General features: G+C 38.7%; 1 protein-coding gene and 1 long non-coding RNA gene across 6 annotated transcripts; one reads left to right on the forward strand and one right to left on the reverse strand.

Moving 5' to 3' along the window:
- Positions 1–1,554: 1,554 nt before the first annotated feature.
- LOC115251688 (uncharacterized) lies at positions 1,555–5,003 on the reverse strand. Its single transcript, XR_003890212.1, has 3 exons — positions 4,905–5,003; positions 2,344–2,458; positions 1,555–1,615 (listed from the first exon to the last, which is right to left on the reverse strand). It is a non-coding gene; the product is annotated as an uncharacterized lncRNA (long non-coding RNA).
- On the forward strand, positions 3,797–27,939 carry LOC101069793 (chromodomain-helicase-DNA-binding protein 4-like). Of its 5 annotated transcripts, XM_029844863.1 has the most exons (41): positions 3,800–3,953; positions 4,584–4,660; positions 5,628–5,734; positions 5,932–6,177; positions 6,862–6,980; positions 7,146–7,396; positions 8,430–8,560; positions 8,643–8,778; positions 9,129–9,298; positions 9,892–10,122; positions 10,412–10,615; positions 10,846–11,054; positions 11,484–11,615; positions 11,722–11,821; positions 12,314–12,505; positions 13,085–13,285; positions 13,359–13,496; positions 13,576–13,697; positions 14,552–14,725; positions 14,798–14,939; positions 15,048–15,179; positions 15,453–15,570; positions 15,705–15,829; positions 16,000–16,092; positions 16,710–16,848; positions 16,930–17,099; positions 17,224–17,401; positions 17,933–18,022; positions 18,861–18,952; positions 19,035–19,168; positions 20,611–20,755; positions 21,143–21,296; positions 21,612–21,712; positions 21,827–22,019; positions 23,086–23,139; positions 24,461–24,607; positions 24,677–24,785; positions 25,014–25,146; positions 25,361–25,556; positions 25,642–25,802; positions 27,307–27,939. In XM_029844863.1, the coding sequence occupies exons 1-41, from the start codon at positions 3,823–3,825 to the stop codon at positions 27,319–27,321; spliced, it is 5,892 nt and encodes a 1,963-aa protein (XP_029700723.1). In that variant the 5' UTR covers positions 3,800–3,822; the 3' UTR covers positions 27,322–27,939. The 5 variants fall into 5 exon arrangements, with proteins under 5 accessions (XP_011615522.1, XP_029700722.1, XP_029700723.1 ...); XM_011617220.2 differs by having other exon boundaries at positions 3,797–3,953; positions 4,512–4,660; positions 16,710–17,099; XM_029844862.1 differs by having other exon boundaries at positions 3,799–3,953; positions 16,710–17,099.
- Positions 27,940–27,958: the final 19 nt, after the last annotated feature.

Below are 27,958 nucleotides of genomic sequence, written 5' to 3' on the forward strand. Positions count from 1 at the left end.
GCCTTACGGAGGGCCTTTTTTTAAACTGCCAGACAGACTTTCCAGGCTAAATGGTAGCTATCTATTTTACAAGAATACCACTTCCTTTATAGTCTTCGCACTTTTTGCTTGAGGGTCCTGATATGTGAATTATACCAGGGGGCACACCTCCTTTGATTTACTATTTTCTTTTTCAGGGGGGCAACAGAAGCGTAATTCTCAGTGAGGCTGCTGCACCTTCACCAATAGAGTCAACCTCAGCAGGGCTAAGATTGTAATGATTGATCCCTGGGGAAATACACGATGGTCCTGGGATCAGCGCAGGGGTCGCTTCCTTAAACTTAGCTACAGCATTATCTGAAAGACATATGCTAGAGTAAGACTGTGTTCTGAACATAGAAGAATCCTTAATCATAAATATAAAAGTGATCAAAGAATGATCTGACAGGAATGGGTTCTGAGGGAACATTGACACATGTTCTACCTCAACAATAACAACAAGTCAGAACTAGATCAAGTGTGTGGTTGAAGCTATGAGTTGGTTGGTTTATCTGTTGAAGGAAACCAACTGACTCAAGCAATGAAATGAAGCCATTTCTAAAGCTGTCATTTACAACGTCTACATGAATGTTAAAGTCTCCACCAAGTTAGATCATGTTGAATGCAGCATGACTCGGAGACTAAGTTCACAGTCTGGCTTGTTGGAAAACCAAAAACTCAGTTTTACCACGGTAATGTTGGAATTGGCATCCATGAGGATATGTCCCAGAGACAGTTTGAGATCTTTTCCGAGACTGTAGGTTCTAAAGGAAGCAATAGGTGCAGCTCGGTGACATCTGCATAGCAGTAATATGACAAGGCGAGTAGATGATTGGCCCCAGTGAGGTCCAACTGGACCATCACCAGATGTGCTGACTGTGGGAACATACAGGGTCTCCAACGAGCCCTTAAGCTCCTTCAGCCCTATATATTTTTCTGAGGCGTCATCGCTAATTCAGAAATCCAAGACCACCACGTGTCTTTTAGATCCCATCCCAACACACCTGTTGAAGGATGTTTTACTATTGATAGGCAGTTCTATCCTGGAACAGATCAATGGTTCTTTAGTGACAGGGTATGTACCCCGGTCCTACAAGGTGGCAGTGATTAAGCCGTTGCTTAAAAAAATATCACTGGATCTCGATGTGTTAGCAAATTATAGGCCAATATCCAACCTTCCTTTTATCTCTAAAGTTCTTGAGAAGGTGGTGGTGACTCAGTTACTGCAGCACCTGCAGAGAAACAGCCTGTTTGAGATGTTTCAGTCAGGCTTCAGAGCTCATCACAGCACAGAAACAGAACTTCTTAAAGTTGCTAATGATTTTTTTATAGCTTCAGATCATGGACTGGTCTCTATGCTGGTTCTGCTGGACCTCAGTGCTGCTTTTGATACAGTTGATCACAGCATCCTGTTACATAGACTGGAACATGTGATTGGGATTAAAGGGACAGCACTAGACTGGTTTAGATCATACTTATCTGATAGATACCAGTTTGCTCATGTCCATGGTGTTCCCTCTTCATACAGTAGGGTTAGCCATGGAGTTCCTCAAGGTTCTGTACTTGGACCAATCCTTTTCACCTTGTACACGCTTCCCTTAGGGAACATTATTCGGCAGCATGGGGTAAATTTTCATTGTTATGCTGATGACACTCAGCTTTATTTATCCATGAAACCAGAGGAGACAGAGAAGTTAGTGAAGCTTCAGACCTGTCTTAAAGACATAAAGTCCTGGATGTCTTCAAATTTCCTTCTCCTTAACTCAGGAAAAACTGAGGTCATGGTGTTTGGTCCTGAACCTCTCAGGGATAGATTAGATTACATGATCACTCTAGATGGTATCTCATTAACATCTAGTCTCTCTGTGAGGAATCTAGGAGTAACCTTTTACCAGAATCTCTCCTTCAACTTACACATTAAAACAGCCTCTAGATAAGCCCTGATAAGTATGATAATTTGTCTGTCTAGGACAGTAACTGGAACTACAGAATTAGTGACAATAAGCTTTTTCTAAGAGGAATTTAAGTCTAATCTTAAAAGTACAGATGGAGTCAGCCTCCTGTATCTGGACAGGGAGCTGGTTCCACTGCGGGGGGCCTGGTGGCTAAATGCTCAGCCCCCCCAATTTACCCCTAGAGACTCTGGGGATCGCAAGTAAACAAGCATTCCGAGAGCGGAAGTTTAATGGCCAGTATACACTGCTATTTGGGCAGTCTCAGATGAAAAATGACCATTGCTTGAGAAACATGGTTAAATCTTTGTTTGTGGCACTAAATTGGTAGTCCTATGTCAGACGGTGCTGATAGACACAAAGAAATAGGTACCTCCAACTCTCTTTGAAAAATTGATACTCTAACTTGGCCTCTTTTCCTGAGCCATGACTGAGTCCACATTTTCTTCCAACTTTTCTTCTTCACATGAATAGCACGTGCCATATTCCTGAAATTAAAGAGTATTTAGAGAACCAAAAAAATACAAAGGTGGAACCAAATAGTTTTCTGTGACAAACGTTTGAAAACAAATTCAATGACATATAAGAAAATACATGAATCTTGACACTATATTAATATCTGCATTTCAAATAGGGTACAAAAGACATTAAATACCTGGAAAATTTGACTTATTTTCAGTCTTGCTTGCCTTATATATAGATTAAGTGATGTTGGATGTTTTGTATGGTGGTTTAAAGCATTGCACATGGATCTGGCTAAGTTTGTATTTTCAGTAGAAGGTTTTATCATATATGCTTATTCTTCTATCCTGGCACGTTTCATGATTGGGAAAATGACATTTCCCATTTGTTAACAGTGTACATTACAAAAATAGTTAAACGACACTAAAATATACAGATATCATAAAGGTGAAACATCCTTTAAATGTTTTGAATGTTTTTCACCTCTGATGATTAAATAATTAATTTTAGTCTTGCTGTGGAAAAGAGTAGAGTAATATGAGGTTTTGAGTTGCGGACCATTTCAGATATTCAGTAAAATACTTTGAAACTCAATTGAAAGTTACAACCTAAGAAGGTAAACAAACATCAAATTCATATTGTAGATCAGATCAACTAAAAAATGTTGGTCGAAACACATTGCTTGACCAAATTTAATCTACAATAAATCTGTCCTATTTCATTTCACATAAGCAAGGCTGGAAATGTTATTTTTAATACTTTACAGGCTTCTCACTTCTTTATTTTAGTGGCACAACAGCATTTTAATGATGTTATAGTTATCCATATAGTATACTGGATCCAATATACTGTTATACACGTGGCACTTATAATATGTTGTGTACAAGTCTGTTTTCATCCATAACTCTTCATAATGCTGCCATACTTGATCACTAGACTTCCAATGATGTGGGGCTATATTTAGGCCATCAGCATTGTGTTGTACTTGCTGTGTATAGTGTTTAGCAGCCCAACTCAGAGTACAGTACAGTATGATAGTACAGTACAGTACGTTTGCACACACATGCACACAAGTTAAGCAGTCATGTGGCACACTCAGTTGCAATGTGATGTCTTCTCCACCTCTCCTCTCCTCTCTTCCATCTTTCTCTTGTTGAGGTTATGGCCATTGAGAGATCTAAGTGACCGCACTTATTACTATTATGGGATGTCATTTGAGGTTTGACTGTGCAAGCATCTCCATAGCAACTGTGGTTGCTGTGAAAATGGGGGGGTGGGGGGGATGGAGGAATGAGAAGAGACTGTAGAGGAGGGAGGGGTGAGTTGACTATTATGGTCTGTACGTTGCAAGGTAACTATGCAGAGGGGGAGGGGTGACCGAAGTGTGTGGATGGGGGATATTATGGGATGCCTGCCCCCTGCTCCTTTTGTGTGTATGTGTACGCGCGGGTGTGTGCGAGAGAAAGAAGAGACGGCGTCGGGCGCACACGCTGCCACAAAACACGGAAATATATTTAAATTGTATGTATAACGATATTTTTAACAAAAAAGAGCTCCTACAAATTACTTGACAAAGTGAGGCCGGAGTTAGTGTTTTTGCTAGGTGTGTGACTCAAGTTGTGAGTATTATAGAGAGGCTGATTTTCTTGTTTGTAATTTGACTCGAGTCCGGAATGAGCTCGGATGTCGGCCTTAAACAACACCGTATTATTAGTGGCTCCTGATGTTGCTGAGCCTGGGGGTTGCTCGAATGTGAACCTGGCCGCTGGTCAAGATCGGCTAGCGCACATGCTAATAGAAAGGAAAGTAACGATAGAGGGGAGCTGGCAACAGAAAGTATGGTCGAGTGAGGGGGTGCAGGTGCTAATCTCTTAGGTCTGCCAAAAGACAAGTATATAAAGTTTGACTTGAGAACTATGCAGAAAATCTACAAGCAGCGTTTTCTAGTGGCGTTTTGTTTTGAACGTTCTTTGCTGCTAAATATTCTCTTCCGTTGTCTTTTTTGTTTCCATTTCTCTTTGTGGGGCTCTTGCTAACTGCCTTTCACCAACTCCACATCCACGACTTGGACCGACACAGGACTGGATCAGAATTCTGTTCTTTTGTACAAGTAACTAAGTTGACTTAAGTGTTGGCTAACTAAAGTGAAAGTTTTCAGCTGCCCGTTATGTCTGGAAGCGAGGATGACAGGGGAGATTATGGATCCCAAGGCGACCGATTAATGCACGGTAAGACACAGATCATATGCTAGCCCAGATTGCTAATGTTCACGTCGGTTTATAGGCCAACACTGGCATACGTTTAGAACATTCATATCAATCATGTGCCGTTAGCGGTCGCTACTCAATGTTGCTAACTACCGGGTAGGTTATGCTAGCTACAACTATATGACCATTGGGCCAACTATTTCGCGAAATTTATGCTGCTTAACGTTTATTTTTTTAAATCGTATTTTAAATGATGATGCTTTACCACAATCGTAACATTGAGTTGGCTGAAGTATTGGCTTGAAGTGACACCGACTGTGTAACGTTAGCCAGCTACCGGTATTTTTTACGTGTCAATGACAAGATGGAGGGAGCCAGTTAGCTCGGCAGCTGGTGGATGACGTTCTGAGGCGTTCCCTCCATGGCCGGTCTGTACGAGTTGACTGTTCGGAGTCAGTTTTGTTAAATTCTCTCAACAAATCTTCCAAATTCTGTACAACAGTAATGTAACCCAACTGGTTCGAGGCAAATCGTATGTGTCGAAGACGTTATGCTGTGGCTTATGTTTACATTCGATGAGCACCCGTTGCGTCCTCGTTCTCATTGTTAGCCTTACAAAATAAAGGGAATAAAATGGAAATTGAGTTTGCGATTACATTTATGACAAACTGGAAGGTGTCATCGAGTCATACAAACCAAAAACTGGAACCTATATATGATTTACATTGTTGTCTTTCATTAAAGATCCCTGCCGGTAGGTATTTAATAAATGTTAAAGACAAACAAACATTTAAATATTGTAAGAAATCTGAGTTTAATGATCATTTAAATCAGTTTTGGAATTTTGTTGCATCCAATTTTAGCATGCTATCATGAACACCGCTCATTGCTTAATTTGCTGTGTGCATGTTATTCTGCTGCTCTTGTGTAAATTGTATTTTGTGTATGTAGTATGGTAACCCTGACTTTTTTTTTTTTTAAACTTTAGATGAGGAAGAAGAGATCTCAGAGAATGAGTCTCGGAAGGTGAAGAAGAAAAAGAAATCCAAAAAAAACAGAGAGGGCAAGGGCAGCAAGAGGCGGTCACGCAGAGAGGTAACATTAGAAAGGGCACTTGTGAAAGTTTGCACAGTAATGAACTGTGCCCCCTTTCCCCCTTCTAATTGCATCAGTAAAAAAATATCCATGAATCTATGGAGTTACGCTGTTGTATTAAACTATTAGCGAGTGCGTTTGTGTACACTAGACTATAACGTCTTCATTTCCTGAAGGTTTTTACTCCTTATTTGCAGGAGCTCACCATCAGTTCCCCAGAGCTCATGGATGTGAGCGGTGTGGAAGAGGCAGATGATGGTGGCCCAGTGCAATGCTCTGACAGTGAGGGCAGTGACTACACACCAGGGCGCAAGAAGAAAAAGAGACTTTGCAGCAGCAAAGATAAGAAGAAGGGCAGTGCTGATCGCATTACTTACAAGAAAAAAGAGCCAGGGCCTGAGGAAGATGATGATGATGATGATGATGATGACGAAGATTGCATGGTAATTGTCTTTACAAAGGCAAAAGAGTAGTTTCTTAATGATGGTAAAGACTAGTAACTGAAAGCCCTTTCAACCAATGAGAGGATCATAATATATTGCTGTACTGTACATCAAAAATCACAAGATGCAACGCTAAAAGGGCAAGCTTTTTTTTTTTTTAGCAATGTAGTCTGATATTCTTTCGGCTTCAATAATATTGCAATTTTTACAATAAATGAAGATTTATTTTTAAGCCATTATCAAGACAGGTCATAATTCCTCCTAATGTCGCATGATGCAAAGCCAATAAGAAGTAAACACTACTGTCCACAGGTGACAGGAAGTAGGTCATTAAATATTAAGCTTTGTTATCAAATCAAAACAACTCAAGTATTTCAGAGATCAGGGCTCACAATGGGCAAAAAATGCTGGGATGTGCAACAGTTGTAATGAAATTTACACATTAATACACAAGTGTGTGTTTTAGTTGTGGTCCTCTTTCCTTTATAGTATATAATTTAGGATGAAATTCAGCAGAGCATCACATTTACTTTCCAAGTTTTTCTAAATATATAGTTTATTTTTTGAACTTGAGGTTATAGCTTTTTGATGGCCCTTAGGAAACACAAGAGACAAGGTTGAATGTAATCTGTGTTTATTGGTTTTCCTTGTGGTATTATTCAAGCTTGTTGTTATTTCCTAAAGGAGCCAAAGACATCATCCCAGCTGCTTGAAGATTGGGGCATGGAGGACATTGACCATGTGTTCACAGAGGAGGACTATCGCTCACTGACCAATTACAAAGCCTTCAGCCAGTTTGTTAGGTAGACTCATACCAACCCGATCAAAAAAATATTGGTTTGTCTTGGACTCTGGTTGACTCATCTTTTTGAAAAAAAATAAATAAAAAAAGCCCAAATCAAGTCAAAATCATTTATGCAAATTTGTATATTTACATATATATTTTCTTACATTCCCTCAACCTTCAGGCCTCTCATCGCAGCCAAGAACCCCAAGATTGCGGTATCCAAGATGATGATGGTTCTGGGTGCAAAGTGGCGTGAGTTCAGCACCAAAAACCCTCTCAGGGGAGTTTCTGCAGGGGTGGCCACCGTCAGTGTACCAACTGCTGTAAAAACGATGTCAGTTGCACCTGCTGCAACAGCACCAGTGCTCCTGGAAGAGCCCCAGCTGCTACCTCAGCTGCCATTACGCAAGGCCAAAACAAAGGAAGGCAAAGGTAAGTAGGTATTGGAAACTCTAAAGATTTGCATAGCTATTACAATGGACAATTGAAATCTGCATTAATATGCAGATTTCAATTGTCCAGTTGCACTATTTACCGCCATCAAGGAGGTTATTTGATTGCCTTTTACCAAAATAACGGTTATAAATTAATTTTCATAGAATTTTTGGGAACCTTGACCTTTGATCCTTCAAGATCAAGGGACTTTGATCATAAAGAAACCTACTGTATTGTGTAACTGAGACCAGTCTCACTGGGTGAGGTAAAGGGAAGGAGGAAATGAAACGAAAGAGAAACCAGACCGGGGAAGGTGATTAGACCATGATCTTGGGGATACCCATCTGAGTTTCATATCATTTTAAGTGAAAAGTGTTTTCTAGTGATATTACACATGTTTACAGATCAATCTTGTTTTTATCTTTGGAACAGAAGTAACTTTGTTTTACTTAATGTGTAATCTGAGAAAAAAAAGTTAGGACACCTTACTTCATAACAGCAAGTGTTGCCTACTTTGGCTAATATAACTTCACAAGGATGCTTCTAGGAGTCATCTAGACTCAGACATGGGTCATGCCTCAATCTGAAGTCTTTCAGTTGTATGGCGGTCGAGGGTTTATTTGCATTTAGAGTCACCCCACAGTGTCTCAATGTGGTTAAGATTTGGGCATTGACTCAATATTGCAGGACTCTCCACTTCTTAGTTTTCAGCCAGTAATTGTTGGATTTTCTACGTATACATTGTGTTGTAGGATCCAGTATTGCTTCAGCTTCAAATTTGTTTTCACAAATTATGTCTGAAATTCTGTGGCAGATGTTTCCTTGTACAGCTCCAATGAAGATTTGTCTTTCTGATTGTAGATGCATGCACTTTCACATAAAATGTTGGTAAAGCTCAGTGTTTAGGGGAATATGACTTTCTTTTACATCTTACATTATGCAGCTTTCGTAGGATGTCATATGATTTGATGATGAAAGCTTTTCATAGTTCTGTTCTTAAGTGACTACCTTTTTATATTTGTGTTTGCAGGTCCCAATGCCCGAAAGAAGTCGAAGCCTGCATCCAAACCACAAGAGAAAAAGAGCAATGTCAAAACCAAAAAAGTGGCTCCTCTAAAAATCAAACTTGGAGGATTCAACAGCAAACGAAAACGCTCATCGGTATGAAGATGTTAGCTGTAATTCTGAGACACCCAAATGTTGTTTTATTTTTTAAATGTTTAAATGTTTCTTTGTCACATAGAGCGAGGAGGATGAGCCCGAAGTAGACAGTGATTTTGAGGATGGAAGCATCAATGGCGTTTCAGTGTCAGAAGGATCCAGCAGCCGCAGTAGTCGTAGCAAAAAGAAATCCAAAAGCAAACACAAGAAAAAAAATGGTGAGTCAAGCAGAGCCTAAAATTATTCTAATTTAAAAATGTACAAATTGCGTTTTAAAACTCAATTTTCACAGAACTGTTTTTCCTAGCTTTCCTGAGAGTTACTTGTGAAAAATATATTTGATTTGTGACTGTATCATTTCAGAATTAAATTTTTTTTTGTATGGACACAAAATCGTTAAAAATGAGTGAGGACAACATCCTAGAACGTACACTGAATTAATTCTGCAATTAATATCAAGCACAGTTGTATCTTTAGACTTAAAAGTGAACCTACAGATGAAACATATGATGGAACAATGGGCATTTACCTCAGTGGTTGTTTATTAACAGTGTTTTCATGTTGACAGAGGCAGAGGATGGCGATGGCTATGAAACTGACCACCAGGACTACTGTGAAGTCTGCCAGCAGGGTGGTGAGATCATCTTGTGTGACACCTGCCCCAGAGCATACCATATGGTCTGTCTTGACCCTGACATGGAAAAGGCCCCCGAGGGCACCTGGAGCTGCCCACACTGTGTAAGGACAATATACCTAATCTGTTACAACTTTTATACTCTTCTAATGACAGGCAACCTAGCTATCAAATTACACATACACATTTGTTAAAAGAAAAATAACTGAAAAAAGGGGAAAAAAACTGGAACAAAATTTTCTTACACCATGTGCAATTTAAGGAAAAGCATAAACTCTGTCAATTTTCTCTATTTTAAATGTTTGCAAGGACTGGCTATACTTAATATATATATTGTGTATAATTAGACTTCTAGGTTTGTTTACATTTACTGTACATTAAAAAAAACAAAAAACCTTGCCCTCAGCATATTAGATGAGTCAGTTGGTTGATGTTGATGTGAAAAATCTTCTGTTCCCCCTTGAGGCATCTGCAACAGCACTGAAATGCTCTACTTTGCTTCTGTAAGTCATACAAAAAATTGGTAATGACCCATAAAATATATTTTGGGTACATTCAGCTCATCGCTTATTAAGCTACATCAAGACAACAAGCGGTTAAGAAAAGGGATTTTTTTTTTTTAATTAAAGAACTCAATTTTTTCCAAAAAAGTGTTCTAGTCAGCCACATGAGATTGTTTTTTCCTTTGGGGTTTCAGGAGAAGGAGGGTATCCAGTGGGAGGCCCGAGAAGAGGGATCTGAAGGTGAGGATGACAACGGTGATGTGGGAGAGATGGAGGATGACCACCACATGGAGTTCTGCAGAGTATGCAAGGATGGTGGAGAATTATTGTGCTGTGACTCTTGCCCTTCATCATACCACATCCACTGCCTGAACCCACCACTCCCAGAAATTCCTAATGGAGAGTGGATTTGCCCCCGTTGCACGGTAAAACTTGTTTTAGTATTTCAAGTTAGGTGTTTTTATATTTGTTCAGCAATTATATTTTTAAATAGAATTGTGATTATAAAATTAGTTTGGTTTTTTTGCACTTTAACCTCCCCAAAGAACTCCTAATTATAGGGTAATGACAAGGCCCGATGTGGGATCAATAAAGTTTATCTTATCTTAAGCCAATCACACCTGTCTTGATTAAATCACCACCTGCTGTTTGCATTTTGAGGTGTTTTAAACAGTTAAGAACAAAAATATAAAAATGGCTTCTCTTTGGATGCAGTGTCCTTCATTGAAGGGCAAGGTCCAGAGAATCCTAACTTGGCGCTGGGGCGAGCCTCCTACTCCAACACCAGTTCCCCGTCCTCCAGATCTCCCAGTTAATGCACCAGATCCTGTCCCACTTGCAGGAAGACCAGAGAGAGAATTCTTTGCCAAATGGTGCAATATGTCATATTGGCACTGCTCTTGGGTCACTGAGCTACAGGTGGGTAAAAAAATGAGAAGTCAATAACCTATTTGATATTTGGTCATAATTTAATAATACAGCACTAAAGCCGATATTAGCCGTTAAATTGTTGTGCCAGTTTAGGTGAGTGTTAATGTTGACTAGCAATATTTTTTAGTTATTGCATCAAACTTTATCTCATGACATTTGATGAAAAGCACAGATTTTATCTCATCTTAACTGTCATATTCTCTTTTGTATTTTCCTAGCTCGAGTTGCACTGCCAAGTGATGTTTCGAAACTATCAGAGGAAAAACGACATGGATGAGCCACCTCCCATTGAGTTTGGTGAGGGAGAGGAGGACAAGAGTGTGAAGAGGAAGAACAAGGACCCCATGTATGCACAGCTGGAGGAAAACTACCTGCGTTTTGGGATAAAGATGGAGTGGCTTATGATTCACCGGATCCTGAACCATAGGTCTATACACACACACTAGACAGAGAGAGAGAGAGAAAGAGGGGTATTATTTACCTTAATTTTCGGACTATTGGAACACCTGAATATAGGCCGCATTTTAAAATAAAATAAATTATGCACATATACCGGTATAGGCTGCACTTGAAAATAAGCCACAGGATTTCATGTTGTAGGTTGTACAGCAATTTACAATTGTTTAGCATTCATGATCTACACACGTTCTTATGATCTGAGTTTCCTGAGCAGTTTCACATGTTCCTGAATCTGGAGTAGGTTTTTTGTGAAGTAGGCTTTTATGTGTAAATCTTATATGTAAAATTTACTACTGTTTCATGAATGAGACCCATCAAATTGGATGCTTTCAAAAATCTAATTTTCTTTTAAATTCTGGACTGACCTTTCAAGTGTTTCTTTGTATTTGTGTCCAAGCATTGACAGGAAGAACAATGTCCATTACCTGATCAAGTGGCGTGATCTGCCATATGATCAGGCCACCTGGGAAGCTGAAGACATGGATGTGCCAGAGTTTGATGTCTTTAAGGCACAATACTGGAACCACAGGTGATTATATGGCAGATATGCCACTCCCACACACGCCCACTCACCTGAATGCACATACACCCCTGCACACACAATGGTGTTTTTAAGTGTTGTGTGTTGACGCCAGAGAGCTGATGATGGGAGAAGAAGGAAAGCCTGGGAGGAAGATCAGGCTAAGGGGCAGAGGGAAGCGTCCAGAGAGGCCTCCTGAGAACCCTGTTATTGATGTAAGTCCACAGTAGGCTTATTTCCTGTCAAGATTCAGCTTTGGAAAAAGGTCTTTATTTCAGAAAAAGTATGTGTTGATTCTATTTTTCAACTTGTTCTCCTTCCATTGGCTGAAACATCAATGTGGTTGTAGCAAAATAAAGAAGGTAGAAAAGTATTATTGTTTTTTTTATGAATATGCAAGTTAAACTGACTTTTTAAAAATCCTTATGAAACAATATTCTGCATGACATCACATTTCACTCTCTCTCACACACACACACTTCATATATCATTTTAGAAATCATGTTTTACAATCAAAATTTTCTCTAGGCACTTCACAAAGCAACAAAAATAAATTTTTGCACACAGACAAAATAGTGATCGGTTAAATGCAGAGGTCATATTTGCTATCTTTACATATTACTACTAAATGAACACAAGCGAGGCCCAGGACACAAATGACTTCAAATAGTGACTTTGTGAATGTCCTCTTAACTCTTATCTTTCAGCCCACTATAAAGTTTGAGCGTCAGCCAGAGTACCTCGACAGCACAGGGGGCACACTCCATCCCTACCAGCTCGAGGGTCTGAACTGGCTGCGGTTCTCCTGGGCTCAGGGCACTGACACCATCCTTGCTGATGAGATGGGTTTAGGAAAAACTGTCCAAACTGCAGTTTTCCTCTACTCTCTCTATAAAGAGGTAACAGCTGTGTGTTTTGATTTTGGCTCTGTAGTTGTAATTTTAGTTTCCAACCATTTGTATTGACAATGACTTTGAGATTACTCCCAACTATGATATTGAATTCCAATTTCCTTGAATATATTGTAATTACTTCAGCAATCTTAGTAGCATGGAACCTTTTATCGTAACACAAAAATAGTTTATGAAGATGCTCTTAAAAAAAATATATGGAGGCATACTTTGAGATTAAATCGCACCATACTTTTTCTTCAGGTTCTAAATGGTCTTTACGATCTGGGTTTTGCTCTGAATGTTTGCTCTGAATGCAAAGAAAAGGCATCAATTCATTCCATTATTTTTGTCTCTTTTTAAAATGTATTCATTTTATGATCCCAAAGGCACATTCAAATACTTCAAATCATACATGAGTAACAGTAACATTAAAAATTGCCTATTTTCCTGCTATTGTGAAACCTTAAGAAAGAATAGTACTGAGAGTTTAGAACTTGTCATTTTGTTTGGTATTTGCCATAAACCTAGAAAACATTTGGATTGGTAAATTAACAGGACTATGTAATGACTTGTGCTCTTTCTCAGGGCCACTCCAAGGGTCCTTTCCTGGTTAGTGCACCTCTCTCCACAATCATTAACTGGGAGAGAGAGTTTGAAATGTGGGCCCCCGATATGTATGTTGTGACATATGTTGGAGACAAAGACAGCCGAGCAGTCATTCGAGAGAATGAGTTCTCCTTTGAAGACAATGCTATTCGTGGGGGAAAGAAAGCCTCCAGGATGAAAGTAAGTGTGATATTTCAAGAAACCACTTTAACAGGCATTGCACAGAAACTTACTTGTGGATTTCCCCCAACAGAAAGACACATCTATCAAATTTCATGTCCTGTTGACCTCATATGAATTGATTACCATTGACATGGCAGTCCTTGGTTCTATAGACTGGGCCTGCCTAGTGGTGGACGAGGCCCATCGACTGAAAAACAACCAGTCCAAAGTAATAAAACATTTATCAGATGGAAAGCTACATTTTGGCTGAACATATTTAATTAGTTTTTTTTTAATATATTTTGTAGTTTTTCCGGGTCTTGAACAACTATCCTCTGCAGCACAAACTGCTGCTTACGGGAACACCTCTTCAGAATAACCTGGAGGAACTTTTCCACCTACTTAACTTCCTTACACCAGAGAGGTTCAGGTATGCTATACACACTGTCAAGAAGCAGTTCCAATATATCTTCGTATATAGCCATTTGATCTAATGCCTGAAGATTTCTGTCCAATAATCATCAAAATTAGTTTTATAGTTTTATCATTTTGTCTGATGGGTGGGTGTTTCTAGATATAGATACAGACGGACAGACAGATATATATAAAAAAAATCTCTTCCTCGCCCGCCTGGGCGGTGCCTCCTTCCTTTCAGGATCTATCTGTCCGTCTGTCTGACCGTCCCTCCCTCCCTCCCTCCCTCCGTCCGTCCCTCCCTCCCTCCCTCCCTCCGTCCCTCCATCCCTCCCGAATAATTGTGAACCTATATGCAACCTATATGAACCTATACGCCTTGGTACTTCCTTTGAAGTAAATACAAAACAACACAGAAAGCTCACCCTTCCACATAATGTTCTTGTAACTGTATATCAAAATCAAACCAAATCTGTTCTAGACTGTCCTCTCTAAGATGGCAAAAGCACATAGTGCACCTTTAAGAATGCATTGAGCATATTTCAATGTTTTAATTAAGCATAGTTTATCAAACTCATAAACTTAGGGCATAAGTGCAGTGATTCACAATACGTTGCCTGGTTTTGTCATTCTCTACAGGTACAGAAAAATGTAATTTAAATTTTGTTTAGTAATTTGAATTTAGATTGTGAGTTGAGTCTATTTACATATTGAAAAATGAGAACAACTTGCTGCTAAAGTATTAATATGTAATAACGTGCATATTTTGTTGGTTTTGATGTTCTTTTTTTAACTCTCTGATAATTCCTATACAAATCATCAGATTTTATCATTAATCCTCCTATTGTATGTTGACCAAACCTCCTGCAGCAAACTGGAGATCTTCTTGGAAGAGTTTGCTGACATTGCCAAGGAAGACCAGATCAAGAAACTGCATGACATGCTTGGCCCTCACATGCTCAGAAGACTAAAGGCTGATGTCTTCAAACACATGCCCTCCAAGACTGAACTTATTGTCAGAGTAGAGCTTAGCTCCATGCAGAAGTAAGTGGCTGAATGGAAAAGACTTGTCCAGGAATATAGAACAGGGTGCTAAAGTATCCTATCCATTTGCAGGAAGTACTACAAATTCATCCTGACAAAGAATTTTGAGGCTTTGAATACCAAAGGAGGAGGAAATCAGGTCTCTCTGTTAAATGTTGTCATGGACCTTAAGAAGTGCTGTAATCACCCCTACCTCTTTCCTGCCGCTGCCATTGTAATTATTTCTATTTTTAACACCTGTATAATTATTAATACCAGTCTGTATACACTCATGTGTCAGAGATTTAATTTCATTCTGGAAAAACTTGATAATTCCAAACAGGAAGCTCCAAAGATGCCCAATGGAATGTATGATGGCAGCGCACTTACAAAGTCATCTGGGAAATTACTTCTACTACAGAAAATGATGAGGAAGCTCAAAGAGGGAGGACACAGAGTGCTCATCTTTTCTCAGGTTGGACACTGATGTGACTGCTCGTATCTTCTTATTCTCACTTGTAAACCAAAACTCTATTCATCCACTCTTTTTTGAACTTCAATGTATGTAAATATCTTTTTTAATTTCCAGGGTTCTAAATTCACTGTAGCATGGCTTTGAAATAACACTTTAAAAAAATTATCTCCACATTTTTTGCAGTGTTTCAGTGGGATTACCATAACTTACTCTTTTTCAGATATTTTCTGATCAGTTAATTATGTACATTAACTGCAACTTTGCTTACTGCAGATGACAAAGATGCTAGATTTGCTTGAAGACTTCTTGGAGAATGAAGGTTACAAGTATGAGAGGATAGATGGAGGAATCACTGGAGGGATGAGACAGGAAGCAATTGATCGTTTTAATGGTAAGATAAATTTGAAATCTCCCCTTTGTTATTTTTCATTTGTATTCTTCCACTTACAAGTAATATATTTTGTTCTGTTGGAATATGGGAGTCAAATAAAAAGCATAACCTTTATGCTCCAAATTTTTTCTCAGCACCTGGTGCTCAGCAGTTTGCATTCCTGTTATCAACAAGGGCAGGGGGTCTGGGCATTAACCTAGCCACTGCTGATACGGTCATCATCTATGACTCTGACTGGAATCCTCACAATGACATTCAGGTAGACGGTTATTGAATTTTTGTTTCCCTATATACATCTTTAAGGTTATTTATGTGTTGATAAATATGACTAACAAATTAAGAAGCATTAAGAATTTGTGGTGACCCTGACATTTTGGATTCCAATAAGTGTGTGTATGTAGTCTCTAGTAACATCATTTATGCTTTCAGGCCTTCAGCAGAGCTCATCGTATTGGTCAAAATAAGAAGGTGATGATCTATCGCTTTGTCACCAAGGCCTCGGTTGAGGAAAGGATTACTCAGGTAACTGCACAAGTCCTTCCAAACCTTAGTTACATGCAGAAGTTAATGTCTACTTGAGTATGCTGAGGGATCTCTTTTTCTAAAAGTCAGTCTTATGTTGTCATTATACAAAATAACCTCTTCATTTTTATTATACATTTGTACTACAGATTTGAGTAATATGTTTATTTGGATAACTTGAAGAAATAAATAAGAAAAGACCCAATTAATTACAAGTGACTAAATGATGCAGTATTTTTCTAACTAAACAATACCTTCAGGAATTTTATTAAAATGATTGACATTGCTATTACCTGTTTTAGTTTTAGGAAGGTAAATCAGTACAATGGAACCCTTATTTTTGTTAAGTACAGTATGAAGTATTTACAATAAGAAACTGAAACTCAGAGAATTTGATCCTTCTAGTTGTATTGAATTGCTGACATAAATTGTAACCAGAAAACTTTGTTGTACAGTCATTTGATTTTTTTTTTAGTATTATGAGATTCTAGTTGTTTGATTCTGAACAGTCTAGAAATACTCTTGACGTTTTTCCAGAGTAGCATGAAATTAATGCAGAAAATGTGGTTTAACTGCAACACACTGACTTTTCTTTTACCACACTTTTTGCTGTTCAGGTTGCCAAGAAAAAGATGATGCTGACCCACCTTGTGGTGCGCCCGGGGCTTGGATCCAAGACAGGTTCAATGTCTAAGCAGGAACTTGATGACATTCTTAAGTTTGGAACAGAGGCACTCTTCAAGGATGAGGGAGAAGGTGAGAACTCAAAGGGTTTAATGCATTTTCATCCAAAAATTGTAAAAGTCACCATTTTAATAGTATGTGGGTTTTACCCAGGTGAGAACAAGGAGGAGGACAGCAGCATCATTCACTATGATGACAAGGCAATTGACCGTTTGCTAGACCGGAACCAGGATGCTACAGATGACACTGAACTGCAGAGCATGAATGAGTACCTGAGCTCTTTTAAGGTGGCACAGTACGTGGTGAAGGATGAGGATGATGAGGTGAGCTAGCTTCAGGGCAGATTTGCTGAAAACTATTTTTTTGTTATTGTTTTAATGCCTAAATTAGTCATAGAAGTCAATCCCAGCTTTGATTTTGTGAGTAACCAAATGACACTTCGGTTAGGAAGAAGAAGTACAGCGTGAGATCATCAAGCAAGAAGAGAGTGTGGATCCAGACTACTGGGAGAAGCTTCTCCGTCACCACTATGAGCAGCAGCAAGAGGATCTAGCACGAAACTTAGGAAAAGGCAAGCGTATCCGCAAGCAGGTCAATTACAACGATGGGTCTCAGGAAGACAGAGGTGAGCACTGCTTTTCTGAATCCTCTTTTACTGCATTATCCTCTGCCAGGGCTCTGGAACACCAGAGCTATGATGCTATGACTACTCATAGCATCACACAACACAAATGCATCCAATGTATTATAGGGGTAATACTGAAAAATGACATTCTGGAAATATAATAATAATATGGAATAAAAGGGTAAAATACTTTAACTGCTTTTTCATGCTTTAACTCTCTTATAATGTGCATCACTCAAGATGACATTTAATACTAATACAGCCATCACATTTATCAGTAGATTTATTGCTGAAAACTTTCTATATAAGAAAAATCCAGCAGATCATTACTTAAATATGAGCTGTATGGTCTTTCTTGCAAAGGTAATCTGACAAAAGATTAAAAAAAAAACCTTTTTTAAAAAGAAAATGAAAGGATTTGTGTATATTCAAAATGTAAAACAAGCAAAATTGAATACATATTAAGTTGGAACAATCAAATAATTCACATTAGATTCTTAATCAAAACTGTTTTTTCCTTTATTCTCATAGCCGATTGGCAGGATGACCAATCAGATGGGCAGTCAGATTACTCAGTAGCATCTGAGGAGGGAGACGAGGACTTTGATGAACGAACAGAAGGTAAGAGGCATTATTTCTTTGTCTTAAAATATGTTTTAAATTGTGTATTCCATTAAATACATGGCTAAATAAGTGTGCACAACACAGGATAAAATGTTATTGCCATATTTTTCGTAATGAAAGAAACAAGTGGTCTATGTTGTTTTTTGTTGAACACAGATCTATGTTTGGTCAAATACAGAAAATTATATATAATATATATATACACACACCAATGTATGATGGGTAAAAGAGTGTCAGCTCTGTCTAAAATCTGTGCAAGTGGACAAGTATCTGGCTAAATAGAGGTGGATTAGCTGTCAGTGCCGAGATGGCTCTCGGTTTTGAAAAGCATAATGACCCCTGTCCTAGATCATTGTATTTTCTTTTTGTCAATAACCAGGGACAGAAAAGATGAGCTAAGATTTCCTTTATTCATCCTCGTAGGGAAATTGAATTGTAATAGCAGCATAGACATAAAGAAATATGACTAAAGCATACAGACACAAATAGAAGCAGGTATATTTACATAAGCATAGAGATAGCATAAAAATAAAATACAAATAAGATTAGAATGTAAGCATAGAGATAAAAACAAGATTAAATTACTAAACATATTTACATAAGCATAAAATAATATAGAAATAAGATTAGAACAAACATAAAAATAAGAATAAGATGATTACACAATTAATGTAACTATGGGTTGGAGGGCACCTGAGCTGATGCATAAATCCAGTCAAGAGAGCATAGCTCTGACAGAAAAGGATGAATTATAGAAAGATGCTTTCCAACAAGAATTGTTCTTACAGTATAGATTTTTAAGTCACATTTAAATCACATTCTGTTTTCTCTGTAGCCAACTCTCGGAGGCCCAACCGAAAGGGCCTGAGAAATGACAAGGATAAACCACTTCCACCCCTGCTGGCCAGGGTAGGAGGCAACATCGAAGTGAGTGGTGTTTTCCTTATTGCTGTGGTGTTTTGCTTATTGCTGTTGGAATTTGTACGAAGCCTGACTTTTTGACTTTTAGGTGTTGGGTTTCAACTCTCGGCAAAGGAAAGCGTTCCTGAATGCAGTGATGCGTTATGGAATGCCTCCGCAGGATGCCTTTACCACCCAGTGGCTGGTACGAGATCTCCGAGGGAAATCTGAAAAAGAGTTTAAGTAAGAAATCACTGCATTTGACCTATGTTTGTGAAACTTGGTGCACATGCGTTATATCCCAAAACCTACAAAAAAGACTTGGATCCAACAGATGTGTTGTAAAGTAACTAACGTATTTTCACGACCATAAGGCGCACTGTATTAAAAGGCGCAGTCTCAGTTATGGGTGCTATTTCTGTATTTAAAACATACACAAGGCGCTCCGTATTATTAGGCGCATGCTGAAACATACAGTAAAAAATGACAACAGAAGTAAAACAGTGAGTTTCGACACATTAATTGAATAAAATAATCTTTCTTCCGCCACAAAACCATCAAAGTTTTCATCTTCTGTATCTGAATTAAACAGCTGCACTATTTCAATGTCCAACATCCCGAATTCCTCTTCTTAATCATCTGAATCGGACTCACCGACCAGTTCCGGTTCAGCGTTGATTTTGTGAAAGCTCTTCCAATACATGAAGACGGTATCAAAGCCAATGCATCTACAATCCACCCGCATATGGTGGCATAACTTGCCCGCCGCTGCCTCATAGTCTTTGTGAAGGAGTGTTCGCCTTCTGTCATCCAGCGCTCTGTCCGTTTCTGTGGCAGCCAAGAACCACTGTGAACAACGACTTCTCGTGCCCCGTTGTGCGTATCGCCACCGTGCTGGTCCCTTTTTCTCCACTTTGTGGGTCAAAGGGATGTTAAAAGTTGTAGGGATCTCATCCATGTTGGTGATGTGGCTGGGTGCGGTTATCTTGTCGCGGCAGTAGGTGCGGAAGATGGCCACCCTCTCCTGGTAGTCCGCGGGCAGCCGCTGCGCAACAGTTGTCCTTGCGCGTATGGAGAGATGCCGCCTCATAAAGCGAAAACACTAAGATTGCTCGATTGCCATTTTCGGCCGCATATTCCATGTCCTGCAGTTTAAAGTAAGCCTCATTCATACCGGTCTCGCTTGACCGGCGCCATTTTAGGGGATCCTTACGCGTAGGTGTGCCGCTAATCGATTGGCGGAGCATTTACCGTAGTGCACCCACCAAAGGCGCACAGCAGACTTTGGAACTCAGTCCACACACCATATTATAAGGCGCACTGTCGAATTTTGAGAAAATCTCAGTGTTTTAGGTGCGCCTTATAGTCGTGAAAATACGGTATGTAGCGCCCGCTATCCATTTTTTATGACGCAGCCCAAGCACCACATTTTACTGACATGACATCTATAGCAGCCAAAAACCTACGAGTCCAAGTCTCTTCAAACCCGAGACACCAAATGAATGCTTTGTGCAGCTTTAATTTCTTTATTATTTTATTAGTATTGTTATTCTTACTATTATATATTTTATTTATTATTAACTTGATATTTTATTCTGGCCTTATGATGTTGTTTACATTAATGCCTCATGTAATTTGAATCACCTGTTTTTTTGGGGGGTTTTTTGCATTGCCCTCTCCATCAGGGCCTATGTCTCTCTGTTCATGCGCCACCTCTGTGAGCCTGGAGCTGATGGGGCTGAGACCTTTGCAGATGGTGTCCCAAGAGAAGGATTGTCACGGCAACATGTCCTCACTCGTATTGGAGTGATGTCACTTATCCGTAAAAAGGTACGAGAAGTTTTATCTTTACTTGCGTAATGGGCTGTCAGAAAATGGTCAACATAATGGTTTTAATATACTATGAGTTTTAGCTAATTTATCACACAGTGACAAGTGGAATGGTGTAAGACAAGTTACCATTAAAACTGAGGTGCATAAAAGTAAGGCTGGTTAACAATAAAGCCTCAAGTTTAACCTGTAAAAGAGCAATCTGTCTTTTGCACCATTTTGGTGCAAAGTGGTTATGAACCAGTTCAGTTGTTTCAGATAATTCTCAACCAATACCAGCTGGAATGCCTTTTTAAAATTTTGTTATGTTACAGCTTTGTATATAAATATGAATACAAATCTAAATGTAATGTAAAAAGTCATCTCAACCATCTGCTTGTCTTGAAGGTCCAGGAGTTTGAGCATGTGAATGGTCAGTGGTCGATGCCTTGGATGGCTGACCTAGAAGAGGGTAAACAAGCAGTTGCTCAGACCGAGTCACCTGAAAAAACCCCATCCACTGGCACCCCTACTGACACACAACCCAACACGCCTATTCCAGGTAACATACTAACACAATCAAAAACAAGCAGCTGAACATTAACATTACAAAATTAGTAGTTTATATGAGTAAGCTAGATTGTTTGTCATCAGTAGGATCCAAGCCAACAAATTTGCAAAATGGTATAAATACTGACATCTTAATACTTAAAAAATAATTCTAAGAAGGTGCAAAGCTCTCTTTAGAAACATCAAAATATTAATAATATATATTTTAAAATGTTGATTACTTTCAAGCTATTTGTCAGGAGCCTTGGGGGATAATTACAACTAATGAACTCATTGAACTCAAATCACTTAACATTTACCTCTACAGTTGATGAAACTTTGTCAAAAAATGACGACGCTATGAAGGAGGTGATGAAAGATGGAGAGAATGAGAAGACGGAAGAGGAACAAGTAAAGTCCACCAATGAGGTGGGGAAAAAAATGTTGATGCAGCAGTATTTTTAAATTTAATTTATAATATAAATTATATTAGTATCTAGATTTTTTAAAAATGTAATATTCCTTTACCATTATACCTTTCAGGTCATTGCCATCCCTGATGATGATGCAAGCCCACTTTCAGAACAGGAGATTAAAAAGAATGGCAAGGATCCCATGGAAACAGAAGAAGCAAGCAATGGAGATGTAACTGAGAGTTTCAAAGAGGATGAGGGAGATGGTGAGAAGAAAAGTTCAGAGGAAGGAGAGGAACCCAAGATAAAAGTTCCAGAGGAAGGTACAAATGGTTCCTGTCTCACTCACACTACTTAGAGTTGAGTTTACATGGGTGCATAACATATGCCAGTCAAGGCTTTGCTCTTTAATAGAGTTACTGTACATCAGTTTTTGGTGGGTATCCTTAACTCAAATAGAGGAAGACACAACCATCGGTAAAAGCAGTGGTAGCAAAATTTGATGAAGCCGCACAAATTGGTATACAGTGATCCCTCGTTTATCGCGGGAGTTGCGTTCCAAAAGTAACACGCGAAAAGTGAAATCCGCGAAGTAGCAACTTTATTTTTTTTAATTATTTTACAATGCAATACTGAACAGTAGAATGAAACCAAACATCAAAACCTGTTTTAAAGACCAAACTTTGTTTAAAACAATAATTTTAATATAGTAATACTGTACAAGATTGGAAACATTGTCACTCGCGTATTTCCCAGTCCCAGCTGTGCCTCTGCGTCCTGACTCCGCTCCGCTGTAGCGTCTGTTTCTACTGAAGGCGCAGGAGTCTTTCTCCGAGAGAAGAACATTGTTATAGGCAGTTGTTGGCGCTCTTTCTTTTTCTGGGCAAGAAGATTTTTATAAACGGATATGCCACCATATTTGAGAACTGCAATGAACGACTCGCAAAAAAAATCCGCGAAGCAGCGAAGCCGCGAAAGATGAACCGCGATATAGCGAGGGATCACTGTATATTTGAAATTGAAATCTTGCATAGTTTTCAGCTATGTTTTAATCAATATATTTCGGGGAGCATATTTTGATAGTCATTTATCTGATCTTTATACTTGGGAGCAAAACAATACACAACCCAAAATCTCTTACCATATGGTTTGATTCACTAATTGGAAATGAGGTGCTTGCAGGAGGACTGCACTCTGAGTGTTTTGCTTCTTGTGAAGGAAAATGTACTCAAAATGTATTGGTATGATTAATTGAAATTTTAAAAAATACAGCTGAGCATTTGCAGGATGTTTATTTAAGTAAAAATATCAAAGTATATTTCCCAACACTGTTAAATCTTAAAGTCCCCCCCCCAGTTTTTTCATTTCCTATTTCCCCTTTCTTTTTAGCAAAAGAAGAAAATGGGACTACCTCAAATCCAAACCTTAGTGATGAAAAGAAAGGTAAAATACTGCACCTTTGGGCTTCTAAAGATTGAATTACCGTAAATTCAGGACTACAGAATGCACTTGATTAAAAGCCGCATATTTTAGAATGAAAATCAATTTTGTACTTATACCAGATTTTAAGCCGCAGGTATCCCACGTAGTAATATGAAAAATTAGCTCAAAAACATTCATTACCGGTCGATGTTTTTATTACCGTAAGAAACGAGTCACTGACAACAAGTGACAGACAGGTAAGAAACATCATCCACGCTTTTCACTTGTATGTTTATACAGAGACCTTAAATCCAATTTTTATCACGTCAGGATTTTTTAACTTTTCTTTTAATTTAATCTGTTTAGCAACATAAACAAATATGTTCTACCGGTAAATGTTTTTTTCTAACGGTGTCTGTAATGCAGCTACCTTGAAATATACGTTTGTATCAGCTACACACAAATTACGTTGTTTAAGCTTTTTTACTCAAACAATGAACAATCTAAAACTCCCCGATGGCCCACCCCTAAAATCTTCTATTTTCTATTTTTTTTGCCTTCCGTCTGATTTGTACAGTGGAAACACCGCAGCCGCAGAAACACCGCTCTCTGTGTGTTCACCCAGTCTTCCAGAAAGTTTTCATGCTTGGGCCACCTGCGATGTTTACGTCTAAAGCTTTTGTCGTCTTTTTTGCTTTCGATCAGTTCTTTATGCTGGCGTCTCCACCTTCTCGCCATTGATTATCGTAATGTATGCTAGGATTACGTGCGGCAGCTCGATTTCCTTCTTCAACCGCCAGAGTGATCGCTTTTAACTTAAAAGTCGCATCATATGCTTTTCTTCTAGTATTTTCCATGTTGATGAGGGTTAGTAAAAATGACTGATTCACAATAGTTGTGATAGTGCACTTGACTATCATACAATTTCATTGGACCTCTGTCTGAACCTCTCACCAATTTTATTGGTCTACTGTTGCCAGGCAAAATGTTTTTGGTGCAACGAAAAAAAACATGAATAAGCCGCACCGTAGAATAAGCCGCAGTATTTAAAGTGTAGAAAAAAAGTAGCGGCTTATAGTCCGGAATTTACGGTACTCTGTTTAAAGTTGCTTAGAATCATAAAAAGTAAATAAATCCATTTAAATCAAATTAAAACATAGCACTATAAACTTTTTATTTTAAGTCCCTTATTGTGGTGTATTGCGAAGCTGGCTGGAAAAGATTTTTGTAAAGCAATCATTAGAGGGTTTTGTAAGAAGAATCGTAAAATGTAATTGGCTCTTCCTTTGTTTATTTCTTGTTGTTCTACTAGGACTTGTATAACCCATCACATTACATTTAGATTTACAGGAGGCACAGAAAACAGAGGAAACTTCAAAACTGCAGAATGGAGATGGTAGTAAGGAGGGTGCAGCCTCAGCCCTCAGTGAGGAGAAGAAGAAAGTCAAGACCAGATTCATGTTCAACATAGCTGACGGAGGTTTCACAGGTACACATATACATCAGAAACACGCTTCTCTTTTTGGAATTTATTTAACCACCATCCTTTCTATGGCAGAGCTTCACTCCCTTTGGCAGAATGAGGAGCGAGCTGCCACCGTCACAAAGAAAACCAATGAAATCTGGCACCGTCGCCATGACTACTGGCTACTAGCAGGCATAATACAGTATCCTTGGATTATTTTGAAATTCATGCACTTGAGATTGGTGTTTGTTCAGTCTCCACATGTGTCAAACTCAGTCCTCGAGGGCCACGATCCTGCTGGGTTTTCTGTCCTACCAGGCTGAAAATGCATTCAGTGGGATAGAAAACACGGCAGGATCGTGGCCCTCGAGGACTGAGTTTGACATGCCTGGAAGCAGTCCTCCTCCTCCTTGACCGTTGCGCCCTCCAGACATGGTTATGCTCGCTGGCAGGACATCCAAAATGACACAAAATTTGCCATCCTCAATGAACCGTTTAAAGGAGAGATAAACCGAGGCAACTTCCTGGAAATCAAGAACAAGTTCCTTGCCCGGAGATTCAAAGTACATTCGAATTTATAGTTTAATACACAATGCTGTATTTTTAACTATTTATAACTTACAGTTAACTGTAAAGTACTGCAACCACTTTAGGCTGTGACTAAGGTTTTTCTGGATGATTCAAAATCATGGACTTTGTCCACATTGTTGTATTATGAAGAAGCTGCTGAAATTTGCGGAAAGCTTTTTTGAGCTGATGTTGTCCCTCTCCAACTAGCTGTTGGAGCAGGCCCTTGTGATTGAGGAGCAACTGCGTCGTGCTGCTTACCTCAACATGACTGAGGACCCCTCCCACCCATCAATGGCCCTCAACACACGTTTCAGTGAGGTGGAGTGTCTGGCTGAATCCCACCAGCACCTTAGCAAAGAATCCATGTCTGGGAACAAACCAGCCAATGCCGTCCTGCACAAAGGTTAGCGTGTGTTGTCTGAAAGTCATATGGTCTAAAATTGCAAACTGAATGAAAAATGCTGAAAAACCTTCTGTTTTCTCTTTAGTTCTGAAGCAGTTGGAAGAGCTTCTCAGTGATATGAAGGCTGACGTCAATCGCCTCCCAGCAACCATTGCCCGAATACCCCCTGTGGCCGTGCGACTCCAGATGTCCGAAAGGAACATTTTGAGTCGACTAGCCAGTCGAGGACCAGAGACACAGAGACAGGTACACACATCACCCACACATTAATTATTTGGATATGGAAATTAGGAAGGAGCTACAAAATGATAAATACAAATTTAAAATGGATACGTCAGTATAAAATAAATCAAAAACCAAGAAAAAATATGAAGTTAAAATCTTTCTATTTGCTTCCAACATTAAAATGACCTGACTGCCAATTATTTGCCACTCCCTCAGATTTAACATCTTATTTTTGATGATGTTATTTTTTTTGATGAACTACAGTACAGTAAAATCTTAATTTTAGCAAGAACAATTTTATTTCAAAATGTCTTATCAGATAAAAATTCCAACCTGTCAATTTATTAAATAATTCCTTATATGATTTATTTGTCCATCTTTATTGATGCTGTATTGCTGCAGATTTATTAATGTTAATCTTATTATTCAGTCATCTGTAATTGGGAATTCAAAAGCAGACAAGAGGTGTATGTACCCTAATTTAAGGTGTATAAAGGGCACCTAAATATAAGCTGCATTGGTAATTATGGTAGTTAATAGTCAACTTTTTACATATATAAGCCGCATTTGACAAGAAGCCACAGTTGCCTACCTCAGTACCACAGACAGTGCTGAAGTTTTGAATTTTTTTCTCATCGTTGGGAGTTATTAGTACAGTTGTCCGTGCCCTGACACTTATATTGTCTCAAAAATCTGAGACACCACGATGGTCTACCAGCAAAATTTTCATTTCGTTCACAATTGTTTGGGCCTTTATTCAGATCTGCATGGTGGAAACCCCTCGGTCATTTGCTGTCTGTGTGTTTAGCCAGTCTTAAAGATCGTTTTCAAGTTCAGGCCATCAGCCTTTTTTACCTCGGAAAGCTTTTATCGACTTTTTGCAGTCAGACTAGTCTTCACACTGCCATCTCCAAATGCTCACCATGGATTCATTGGGTCCCATTCATGAAACATTAGTAAATTTGCAAACAGTTTTACACATAAACGCCTACTCCATTAAAGACCTCCTCTGGAGTCAGGAACAGGTGAAACTGCATTGGGATTGATCACATTTAATTTAAAAGCTGCATCAAATAAATTTCTTCTTTTATATTCCAAGATGAAAATGTGTGTTACGTGTATGAAGCACCAAATCAAGGATCTAAATAATTTACTGTACCTTTGTGTTGACTGCATTTGATTGGACCACTGTGACCTGTTCTGTAATTTTATTGATCTGATGTGTTTTAGTTTCATGAAGCTTGTTGGCTGGGAAAAAAACAAAAATAAGATGCATATAAATTGCAAGGTTCAACACCTGGGGAAAAAAAGTAGCGGCTTATACACCAGAAATTACGGTTCTAAAATAATTTATTTTGAGTGGGAAGAAATCTTTGACTGTTTTTACTTCTAATGTTGATCCTCTCATTGGGATTGTGAAAAGAAAATTAGTTAGTCTATCATTTCAGAGTTTGAACTCCTTTTGGTGGGCAAGTGTGTCATCAGAGCAGTCAAACCTAAAGCCATTGTTTCTGTTGTCCCTCAGATGTCGCAGCAGTAGACTCAATCTTCAAGTTAAACCCATCATCCTACCTAGCCTTGACATTCCTGATTGGTGGACACTGAGCTTCAAACCTGCGGCCACATTTTTGAACACAGACTATGAATTTTTTTTTCCCCTGGAGGATTGAATTCCTTCTGATTGCGCAAAGTTGAGGCTGTGGACAAGTTATTTTAATTTATTTTTTTTTTCCTTTTTCAGTTTCTGTACTAATATTGATATGTTTTGGGGACCTAAATAAAATGTAATAGAAGCTAATTTGTTGTTTTGCAGATAATTTTATTACATTGATAATTTTACATGGGATTAAACCACCCTATTTAAACATTCAAAATACCATAACTGACACTGACATTTGTAAATGAACCTCAAGCAAGGGAACAAAGGTTTCCAGATTTCAAAACAAGCTTTAACATTAAAGCAAGTAAATAGACTTGCATTTCAAAAAATAAACTCAGTGGAGCAATTATAATTTAGCAAAAATTATTCCTGCAAATTACTTCCCATATCTGCTTATCTTATTTCTTCCACATTGGTTTTGGAATACAAATCTTAAGCACTTCCTCAGGGATTCCTTCAAAGATCGTTTTCACTGGGATAAAATTAAAGGTCATGAAAGCATCATTTGCGTGTCATT

This window comes from Takifugu rubripes, chromosome 12 (genome assembly GCF_901000725.2).
Source record: "Takifugu rubripes chromosome 12, fTakRub1.2, whole genome shotgun sequence".
NCBI lineage: Eukaryota > Metazoa > Chordata > Actinopteri > Tetraodontiformes > Tetraodontidae > Takifugu > Takifugu rubripes.

Bases quoted from the DNA above. Each gene is read 5' to 3' on its own strand.
- LOC101069793 (XM_029844862.1), top strand. From the start codon at position 3,823: ATGGGGGATATTATGGGATGCCTGCCCCCTGCTCCTTTTGTGTGTATG. The intron at 10,616-10,845 runs GTGGGTAAAAAA...GTATTTTCCTAG, and splicing joins CTTGGGTCACTGAGCTACAG to CTCGAGTTGCACTGCCAAGT. The intron at 16,093-16,709 runs GTAACTGCACAA...TTTGCTGTTCAG, and splicing joins TTGAGGAAAGGATTACTCAG to GTTGCCAAGAAAAAGATGAT.